Genomic DNA, 11,559 nt, shown 5'->3' with positions numbered 1-11,559 from the left:
CGCTTTTGTAGGTGTTGGGCTAACGGCTGGACTGGATGATCTTAGAGGTCTTTTCCAACCTTAACGATTCAACTGGCAGCGGCTGCGCTCCCGCCTCTGGGCAACCCTGTGAGCACCTGCTGGGAAAGCTCCACCAACCCCCGGGAAGAAGGCGGGGGCGTGGCCCACAGGGGACGTGGCCTAAACGTGGGCGTGGCCTTAAAAGGGCGTGGTAGAGAGAGGCGTGATCTCAAAGGTAGAATGGGGCGTGACCTCAGGGGGCGTGGCCTCAATGCTCGTGATCTCACAGGGAGAGCGGGGCAGTGGGCTCGATGTGGGGGCGTGGTCTAACGGGGATGTGCCCTCAAGGGGCGTGGTTTTAGAGGGCGTGGTCTCGGATGGGGGCGTGGTCTAAAAAGGAGAAACGGGCGTGGTCTAGTGAACAGGGCGTGGCCTCGTGGGGCATGGTCATATGGGGGCGTGGCTTCCGCCAGCGCTGGGTCTGGTTCCTGTCGGGGCGTGGCGGGCTCGCCGCACGTCGCGGTGGTGGCGGGGGGGGGCGTGGCGAGGGGCGGGCGGGCGCTCGTCGCGGCGGGCGGGCGCGCGCCTCCCCGGGCAGGCACACAAACACCGCGGGCGGCGCGGAGGAGGAGGAGGCGGCGGCGGCGGTGGTGTTGTTGTTGGTGTTATCGGCGCGGGCGGGAAGCGGCGGGGGCAACGGGGCTGCCCCGCCTCCTCTCCGGTGGCGTAGGACAATGGAAGAGGCAGCGGCGGGAGCGGCGGCGGCGGCGGTGGGGTGTGCGCCCTGCCCGTCGGATCGAACGTCGCTGAGCGGAGAGAACGAGGCCGAGAGCCGGCAGGGCCCGTCGGAGCGAGGCGGGGAGGCGGCTCCGCTCAACCTGTTGGACACTTGCGGCGTGTGCGGGCAGCCCATCCAGAGCCGGCGGCCCAAGCTGCTGCCCTGCCTGCACTCGGTGTGTCTGCGCTGCCTGCCGCAGCCCGAGCGGTACCTCATGCTGCCCCCCGCCGCCCCCTCCCTGCCCCCCCGCGACCCGCCGACCGCCGCCGCACCCTCCTCGCCCCTCTCCGCGCCACCTTTGCCCCCGCACTGCACGCCCGGTAAGTGCTGTTGCCCTCCCCTCCCCCTTCGGGGGTCCTCGTGTCGCGATTGGGGGGGACGGGACGGGACACAAGCGGCCCCCGCGAGCTGTCGCGACAGGAATTTGGGAAGCGCCGGGTGAGCGCTCGGAGCTTGGCGAGGAGTGTGTGTGTGTTTGGTTTTGGTTTGTGGTTTTTTTTTTATTTATTTATTTGTTTGTTTTATATAGAAATTATTGGTTTTGTGTTTTAAATTTCCCACCTCGGAAAGGAAGGCTGGAATTTTGCTTTCCCAGGACCTCTCGGTGTGGATGGAGAGGAGCCCGCCGCTCCTCCCCGCACTCAGCAGGGCTTGAGGGGCAGAAATCCTTAATCCGGAGGTTAAAGCTGTGAAACGTATCGAGGGAACGGACTGATTGAAGTAATGTTTCCAGGCTGGGAGTTTGGAGTTCGCCTGGAGGGCAGCCCTGTGTGTGTCTGTGTGTGTTCCCGTCCAGCGGTGACAAGTGCGGGCGAGCAGCGACACTTGTCCGTGTGAGCTCAGCCTGGAACGGTCTGGGGATGCCGTGATGTAAAACCGAGTCGTTTTCATTGTCTTGCTGAAGGGAGAACGCCGCGAGGAAGTTTTGGGGAACTCCCGTGCCGCCGTCGTAGCGTGTGTCCATGTGTTTAAAAAAACACCAAAAAACCAACAAACAAAACAAACACGCCAAAACCAACCAAACAACTGTAGATGTGCGAAGCTCCTGCGGGTTGAAAGTACTTCCCTGGTGTTTTTTCTGTTTTGTTAGTAGCCCTCTTTGGTCTAGTGGGTCACTTGCTTTTGTTGAAAGCAACTTCATCTTAGAAAAAGATGCATACAAGCATCCTCTAGTGGAAATAGGTGAAGATCCTGGAGAAACTTGAACAGAAAAGAGTGATGGAAATTGAGCTTCTCTGTAGGTATTAGTGGAGGATGTGCTTATCGGTTAGTGTGGTGAGGGCTCACGTGGCGAGTTCGGACTACTCCAGATGGGCCATTCTTCAGCAAGTATTGGCCATTATCCTGAAAGGCATTTAGGAAACCTTTACCATGCTGCCAGCATTGCTGACCAGAAGGATTGCAACTTGAATATGCGAAGTGTTTGCAGCAATTCGTAAAGGAACACCCTCTAGAGAGGAAGTATTTGGGACAATTGGAGAGACAGACTTGCTTTGGAATATCTGAGAAAGTCCCGAGTATGTTATTGACAGGATCTGCTGAGCCTCTTCACCTGCATGGATGTCTGCATTAGTGTGTGAATTAAGTCTTTCATTTTAGCGTGTAATTTATGTAAGTAATTAAACTGCATAATCAGAAGTCCCAGAATGGGAAAATCGGTGAGACCCAAAGCCAGCATATTTAAGCTTCACTGATCCAGGAGATGTTGCTGCTCATACACATCTGTGAGTCTGAGAAATGGGTAGCTAAAGAGGAACTGAGTTTCAAGTATAATCTGCGTATGCTTTTTATCTTCAGTAAACGGTAACCAAGTAGAAACAGTCCTTCGCTTTTCTAGAATAACATGTTCCTTCAACTTCCAATGTACAGACAAGTTTACTTGGGAGAATGTTGGCTCTTTCTGTAAAGATACTAATAACTAATCAAGTAGATCTGTGAAGTTCTGTATGGGAAGAACAGAAAAAGCTCAGGCTTTGGTGTATAGTGAGATATTTCAAGATGAGATACTTGGAAATGTCAAAAGAGGTCGGAGATGCAGCTAGCTCAGGGCTTGCAACATAGGCTGAGAGGCAATATAATTATCATCTTAGGAGTTTTGAGGTCATGAACAGCATAGCTCGATTCCCAGATGTTCTATTTAAATATAGTGGGAATAGGGGTACTCTAGTTGATTGAGAAATTAAATGCATCATAAGAATGAAAACATTAGTACTATTCAAACATCAGCTTCGGGAGGACCAAGGATAGACGAAATAATGAATTGTAGCAACAGCAAACATGTAGCTCTATTCCTTCTTTTTGACTACGTGAGCTGGTTCCGTGTGAATGAATGATACAGTATATATTCCTCCTGGTTCTACAGATCTACTATTTCTTAGTGACATTATTTTTATATTCTGAACATTTCTTTCAAGTTATTTTCATGCTTCCATGCTACCGTTCATTGTCCGATAGGAAGAAAAAACTTGTGAAGATCTCGCACTCTTGGTGCATTATTTACACATTTTCTTGCCCAGTTAAAATGACAATGGCTGTATACTAGCTAGCTGAGGCCTAACTTAATGTGCATTGGCTGCTTTCCATTTTCGAACTAATATAAAAAAAGTTGTAAACTTAAGTTAGGATTGGGAAGGAGGAAGTGTTGGTATTTGAAGCTGTTTATATTGAGGAAAAATATTTTGGTTGTAGGAGTTCTCAAATTCTCAGAAGGAAGGAAGAAGAAACGAGTGTGAATACGTCGCCCCTTCTGGTAATATGTTGTGCAAAATGTTTGAGGAGTGACCTGAAGAAACAAACTGAAGAGTATAACCCTAGAAAGCTGGATAGTAAATGCCTCTCATGATGCAAATTATGAGATTGCTTTGACTAAACTGAAGAAATAAAACAGCAAGGAAGCCATTTGCACTGGAAGGAATGGCCTAGGTATGGAGCACAATAAAAGTGCAAACTATGAAAAGCTGCAGAAAGATAAGCAGGCAGACTGCTTGTGCACGTGTCGGGCAGTAACGTGTGGCACAAAAAGAGGCTCAAAGAAAGATTGATAGAAATAAGCCTGTTTTGAGCAGAGGAGAGAATATGATTTGAAAAGTGCTTCACTGAGCCAATCTTGAGGTGGAGCGTTGTGCTAACATCCAAATTGGTTGAGAAATGGGTAGCTAAAGAGGAACTGAGTTTCAAGTATAATCTGTGTATGCTTTTTATCTTCAGTAAACTGTAACCAAGTAGAAACAGTTCTTTGCTTTTCTAGAATAACATGTTCCTTCAACTTCCAATGTACAGACGAGTTTACTTGGGAGAATGTTGGCTCTTTCTGTAAAGATACTAATAACTAATCAAGGAGTGCTATGAAAAAATCTTCTGAACTTTAAGATCTAGAGTGAATTATGGATTATTGATGCTTACTTGAGTATGAAGCTTGTGAGCATGGACAGTGGCAAAGAAAGAGAAGCATCAAGACCTGTGAAGGAGTTTACTGTGGTGGTAGTTGATCAGTGTTCCTCTTCCAAAGTAGGTGGGTATCAAAGCCTCCTAGCATGGATATAATCTATACTACCACATGCATGAAGCTTTGAAAGAAAATGTCCGTAGAATGTCCATAGAAAAGAACATCTGGAGTTTCTGATTACTATTCCTGAAGTTTCAGGAGTGTGGCAGAATCAACTGTGCATCAGACTTCAGTGGTGTTAGCACTGGAGAACTTGCTGCTTGTTTCCTGCATGTCAAATGATTAAGTTATTTGATGTAGGCAAGGTTTTTATTCTTGCATTTCAGAAAAATAGGTTATCAGGCACAGAATGTTGTGAACTGTGAGGAATGCTGCAAAAGTGGCTCTGTAAACGCGGTACTAGATTATGTGCAAGTGTCTACAGGCACTGCTATGAAATATCTTGGCTAAGTTCATGTGTGTTTTCCTTTTTCTCAAATGGCCTTTTTTTTTTTTTGATTGTGCAAGTTATAACTGGTGTGTTGAAGAAGGCTGTTATTAGAAATCTGACATTTGCACCAGTTTTGTGGGTGATGCTTCAAGGGCTAGTTGAGTAGTAGCCTATACTTAATTAAAGGACAGTGTTTGTAAGTATCTGGACATTGTAGTACTTCTGTAGTATTTTTAAATATGAAGGAGGAGGCACATGAAAGCTGCAAAGTTATAGATTGAGATTCCATTTCTTTCCAAAACTATTTATTTTGCTTGCTGTTTTAAACATACCTGTTTGTTCGTTACCATCAATCTGTACACAAAATAGATTGGGAACTGGTATGGTGAAAAAACTTGTTAATTGAAATACATATCATGATTGAAACTCGCTAATGTCAATACGAAAAATATTAGAAGGATTTCTTTTCTTTGTTTTATCTGTAGACACACCTTTTATCAAACAAATCTATATGAATGTTAAAAGCGGGTAATATTTGAACACTCCCAGGATATAAATTCTTGGTGAGTGTCGAGGCTAACATATCAAATGTTTGATACTTGCTGTTAATTAAGGAATAAATACTTCAGAGTTACTAAACAAGGATTTCACCGATGATTGCATTTATTTTGTAATTCAGCTTATTAATGCCCAGAAATATTTGTTTACCCATGCAGTTCTATAAGGCCTTGATATCCCCACATGTATGCAGATGGTGTCTGTTATTCTATTATGTTCCACAGTCAGTCCTTATCCAGATGATTTTAAACCCTTTTACACTCTCATTTGATCTTGATATCTGGGCTTTCCAGTGTCATCACTTCATCTGACTTTTCAGCTTTAAAAATAACTTTAATTTTCTTATTTCTCTGTAACTAACGTGTTCTTTCCTTCTTTCAGGAAGATTGATAAGATTAGGATCCTTATTAGTTTGTTCAAAGGATATAATAGCTTTATTTGAACTTTCTTATAGTGAAGATCAGTTTTCCTTCCAGTTCTTGTTAGTCTAAGACAATTTAAGATTTTTGTTGATCTGCCTGCTACATGTGATTATTCCCATTTCATCTTTCGTATTGCCACTTGCTTAAAGTGAATTCTCCTCATCTTTGCTATTACAAAAGATCTGTGTTTTATTTGTGTGGGCATAAACTCACACTCACACATACATGGTTGCATCTGTGCATCCTTTCACAAGTCCTGTTTCTGTTGTGGTGTCCTCAAGAACTGAATTGTTTAACCTAGAACAAACTTAAGGTGATTTGGGAGCACTGATATTGGAAAATAATATACATTAGAGGAATATTTATAAGAAAGATATACTTATTCTTCATACTTTTATTGATTAGTGCTTACTTTGAATTGAAACATTTTGGAGCCCTGGAGATAATGTATTGTAACAATGCTGAATGCTTTTTACAGGTGAAATATAATATTATTGTTTTGATAGTCTGTAGTGGACAAACCTCTTAGCTAGAAGGTTATGAAACTAGTTTACTGATTAACATTCCAAGTTTTTACTATCTAGAGAACATTCTTATTTCTCTAATTATAATGCCCTTTTTTTTTTACAAAAAAAGTATGCTCTGTAATGATAGGATGAGGGGTAATGTTTTTTTAAGCTGAAAGAGGGTAGATTTAAATTAAATATTAGGAAGAAATTTATTACTGTGAGTGTGGGGAGTCTGTGGCACAGGTTGCCCAGAGAAGTCATGGATGCCCTGTTCCTGGAGGTGTTCAAGGCCAGTTTGGATGGGGCTTTGAGCAACCTGATCCAGTGTAAGGTGCGTCCCTGCCCATGGCAGGGGAGTTGGAACTGAATCACCTTTAAGGTCCCTTGCAACCCAAACTAGTCTAGGATTCAAAGATATGTATGATGATATATGATACTAATTGTACAAGCGTAGTTTGAAGTAGAGGATGTATTTGCCAAAAATTCCTGCCTTCTCTTCTACCACGAATTCCACAAAAATCAGTAGATGTATCTATGCAGCCTTTATTAAGGTAGACAACTATATGATGCTGAAAGAAGCTTTAATCATGCTTGCTCCAATTAATAAGCATATAAGCTTGTTATCATTCATATAGTCTACAGAATAGTATTTTGAGAGTAGGTTAGATGTGTTTACATTCTTGCTTCTTTCACCAATAGAAAGTAGGAGATTGAAAAGCTGAAACCGTCAGAAACATCAGAGAAGTGTTAAAATGACTGCAGTAATGTAGCCAGGATCATTGGAATTGGAAGCTTTTTAGAAGCTAGGCTGTCAAAGTTAGCAATGTAGCTGAACTGCTGTATGGAACTTTTTCTCAAGTGAGGATTTAAATCCTCAGAGGCCAACCTAGCTCTCTGTTCTGGTACCAAATGGGCTTATAATGTCTGTGGTAAGCAATTAGTACTTTTAATAGTGTAAAAGAATCCTGGATAATAAGGTAACAGGAAGGAAGTATATACACTAGTGTATTACAAATTCTCAGATGTGTATCTAGTTGAAAGTATTTCGGGTTGTTGCATATGATAGAGATACCTCTTAAGAAAATGACCTTTCTGAAGAGCGAAGGAAAATAAAATGATGTATACCTTCATTAGGAGGCAAGTTGACTAAGAAGTAGTGTGCTCTTTGTGGGCTATCTCATTCATTGGAGTGAGGTACTGAAGAGCTAAGTGAGCATATTCATGCAATTTGACCCAGGTTGTTAAATTTAAGAAGGGAATTTTGTTGAAACTCTTGATTCTGAATGCAGTATTGTTAAAGAAGCTGGTCTTTATTCCAGGGTTGTGTCAGTTTGTTAAAATGCTGTAGGTGGAATTTCCATATTATTTAGTGGAATTTCCCAGTAGTAGTAACTTGTGAAGCTGGTATTTTGCTCATTATATCTAATCTAAAAACAAGACGGGGGGAAAACCAGAAAGAATTTAAAAGAGAATTTTAATGTGGCTGTACTTCAGTATGAATAACTGCTTATAAGAAGTCTAATTTTGAAATTGGAAAGTGAACTTTTAAAAGATTTTTACAGTAAGATGAAATACTTTAATACAATTTTTGTTGATTTCCTAACAGTCAGCCGGAGTTCTTCAGGTGAATATGGCCCTGTTAACACTGGACCTATGCAGATGATCCAACTAAATTTTGAATAGTAGCAAAATCTGTTGGACTTAGTATCTCTTATTTAACTTTTATCTACTGTAACAGTTTAATAATGCATTCTTTTCTTCTTTGGCTAATTTAAAGGTCACAGAAAAATTGTTTTTATAAAAAAATTGCAGTGATACTGTTAAAACTTAAATCAGCAATTAGGAAGCTGTGGAGATATTTACTCTTTACTATGAACTTGCACCTCAAACATGCTTTGAGGCTGTCAGTGCTGTAGTTGAACTGACTGAACAGCTACTTTCTAGTGGCCAGAGAATGTGCAAAACCATAAACATTTAACATCAAAGAACACATGAAACAGTTGTGTGAAGTAACTAAGAAAATTACACAATTCTTAACAAGAAACATTCTTGTAAAGTCAGGTTGAGCAAAAGAACATTCCTAATTACTCGATACCTTCTCTCCAGTGCTTCAGGCAAATGCTTACTTGAAGCTTTTATGTGGGAGAAAATTGTGTTATTACCTTGCATACATTACTAACTTGTGACAGAGGACTGACTTTGAAACAAGCTCTCTAGTTATTTTAGAAGTTTACCATCAGGCTATGGGACAGGGGGAGAAAGAAAATGGTAAGCACGGCTCAAGTGTTTGAACTGCATGCATATTTCTTTAAGGCCCCCGGTTTCTAAAGTGGATTTGGGTCACTGGCACATCCTCACTTCAGAAAAGAAATCTGCAACTCCAGTGCTAAACCCTTGTACATGGACAGGAGAACTGAGCCATTTACTTTCCGACTATAGAAAGATTCCTGCTTCTGATTGAAAAGTAAGTTGCCACAGGCAACTTTTTTGTTTAATTGGTGAGTTCCTCTTTCTACTGCAGTCCCTTAAGTGCAGTTTGAATAAAATAAGACTGTAGGCGAAATACCCTTAAAATTAAAACAGTTACCTAATTTGAAAAGTTGACTGTGTATTTTCCCAGCAAGCTGACACATCTCTCTGTACTGTACATGGTGAAAAAAGAAGCAAGACTATTTTTACATATATTGACATGGGAAAAACCCAGGTATTTTCTTGGATGTCTAGTTGAGTTCAGAAAACGTGTAATAAACTTAGAAGTTCACTTAATTTGTTTCATTCATTTCTAGGCATCTGCTATAGAGTCGCAACATGGTAATGGATGTGTGGAGTCAGAGTTTAGTAAACTGATGCTATAAGCCAGTCTAACTGAAGTTGATGTTCCGCTTGGGCTGCTGAACTTCCTCTGTCAGGGTACTTCTTATGCTGATGCATATTAGGGGAGGAACACTGGCAGCTATGCAGAGAGTGGGTGGGAGGAAAGAGTTAGAGAGCTGCAGCACTGCTGGGGCTAGAAATAAGACATTTTAAAGTGGGAGCAAAATACAGTGATTTGAAGGTGTTTAAGACCAGGTTGGATGATGTTTTGAGTCACCTTATCTAGTGGAAGGTGTCCCTGTCCGTGGCAGGGGGGTTGGAACTGGATGATCTTGTTCTTTCCATTCCAAACCAGTCTATGGTTATGAAACAGCCCAGTACCAACAGGTCTGTTACAAGAAATGAAGAGTATGCAGGATTGGCCTGAACAGCAAAAGTGTGAATTGAAACATACTATTTCTTTCAACCTGGACTCTGCTTTAAAATGAGTAAACTACTTGCTAAAGTAGTATAGGAGTGTAAAATAGTTATCTTCCTTGTCACTTGGCTTAAAGATAAGTGGAAGTAACTTTGTATCATCTTTGCCTTTTGGAAAAATTCTGACTTGTAACTATTGTTCCAATAATTTTCAAGTAGAAGTTGAAATTCATAGCATTCTCTACACCCAAAGTGATAAATTAAGGTAGTGGCCAACTGATCAGTCACAAGCTGAGATAAAGGCAGTCTGTTTACCAGAGAAGCTGTTTTGAGTGAATAGAGAGCTCCATAATGATGTACAGTGTCTGATAGCAGGACCTTGATAATGGCTACATGTCTCAGGAATGTTGAAGTCTTGGAGGTAGCATAGTCCAGGATTATATTTAGCTCTTTTGAGTGTTTACAGCTTCCCAGCTCCAGTAGTACCTTTGCTTGCTCAAGCAGTGGGTTTTCAGTCATCAACATCTGTTCCTTACTTGCTTTTGTCTTGTTTGGGCGTCTTTCACCATGCACGAGCAGCTATTCTCCAGTTGGTTCGGCCTATAAATTATTGAGTTTACCAACTACAGACAACTTGGCCTTCAACTGTTTGTTATCTTCCCATTGGAGTGGGGACTGTGAGAGTGTAACCTGCTGTCTAGCAACTCTTTCTTTGAAACCCCCTAAATAATTTAGAATACTTTGATTTTTCAGTTTAAACAAATGTTCAAGTAACTTGTTCTCCTTTGAGAAGCTCTACTTAACTTTTCCTCAGTCCGTATGCAAGAAACTCAGATGTGGGTTTAGAGCTCATGCTTTAAACTGAGGTGCCTGAGTATTATCTCAAAATATGGATGTATGGAATTCTTCACTGGGATAAACACAGGTGTAGTTTGCCTCCCACAGACTGCTTGAATGTGAGTCTGGAGATGGTAGCAGCCCTTTCGTCAAACATTACACTTAAAGCCGTAAAGTAGGATGGCTATTCCCTGCTTCATAGCAAAGGCAGAGCTAAAGGTTGTGCATGTTCAGAAAAGCCTGAGATAGAAAGTATGGGAGGACCTGTGTTTTTTCCACGTATTTTAGCGTTGAAGATTAAACAACAACAACAAAAAAAACCCTAGCAACAAGAAACCCCACCTAGCAACAGAGTCTTGTTCTGTATCTTTAAGAATGACCTGCCGGAATTGCTCTTGCCACTCAAATATTTGTTTTATAAACTATTGGGACTGGCACCATCAGTAGAGTTCTGTGTACCTTGATGGACTGAGCAGGTCCAGCTGTATGTTGAGAGACAGTTCTATATTGCCTTTTCCTTCTTAGAGATGGCCTTATAAATGGAACCACATGCAACTTAGAAGCAAAGACAGTTTATGGTAGCTCATGTGTCTTTGCTGTTTAAATTCAGCTAAGTCAAAGATCTCTTCTCAAAATAATCATTCCAAAAGCTGTTTTGGCAAAATGAAGACTGCTTTATGTATGGGCATGCCAAATGGATTGAGCTAGCAGTCTTCTTACCTGCTTTCCACCCTTTGTGTAAGAGCTGAATGTAGCCTGTATTCAAGAAGCTAAATGCTAATCTTGCATCCTTTTAAAGTCCATTTAGCAACACCGTTATTGTATTGTGTTCCAGTCTGATTGTGTTTATTGTGTATATTTGTTTTTCCTTTTCCGTTTCTCATTGGGATGAGATCAGATTTAATAAGGTTTCTTTGACTGCCTTTTGAGTGGTTTAAATTATTGAGAATATTGTATAGGTGCTATGAGCTGCTGGATGTCTGATATCAAACCTTTGCCAGAATTGCTGCTGTTCTACTTTAAAGTTGTGGTGTTTCATTTTTTTTACTCTTTTTAATTTGTCATTATGCTGGGAAAAAAAGGTAAAGCACCACAATGCCATGGTTGAATCCTTGTGAATATTCCTTAAAAATAAAGTACAAATAAAAGTGTGATCCTAGTTCATTCCCAAAGAGGTATGGGATGCAAAGTGTAATGTTTCCAGAATTTTATTATTTAATATATGGTCAGTCTTCTGTGCCGTACTGCCTGAAAAGGCAGTTAAATCTAAAGGACAGGTAAATAGTGTTTATGAAGACCATTTTTGGTGCCAGTTTCACTTTCCTACGCTTCATTCTTAGCACCGAGAG

At 41.6% G+C, this 11,559-nt stretch overlaps 1 protein-coding gene across 1 annotated transcript in view; it reads left to right on the top strand.

Moving 5' to 3' along the window:
* Positions 1–628: 628 nt before the first annotated feature.
* TRIM24 (tripartite motif containing 24) overlaps positions 629–11,559 on the top strand; it is a 59,431-nt gene continuing 48,500 nt past the window's right edge. Inside the window, exon 1 of the mRNA XM_054088129.1 lies at positions 629–1,098. Coding sequence (XP_053944104.1) covers positions 735–1,098 — 364 coding nt within the window. The 5' untranslated portion in view covers positions 629–734. The remainder of the gene's footprint in view (positions 1,099–11,559) is intronic.

Source organism: Cuculus canorus, chromosome 1 (genome assembly GCF_017976375.1).
Source record: "Cuculus canorus isolate bCucCan1 chromosome 1, bCucCan1.pri, whole genome shotgun sequence".
In the NCBI taxonomy this organism is placed as follows: Eukaryota; Metazoa; Chordata; class Aves; order Cuculiformes; family Cuculidae; genus Cuculus; species Cuculus canorus.
Note: the sequence above shows the minus strand (reverse complement) of the source record. Positions and strands in the feature narration are given on the sequence as shown.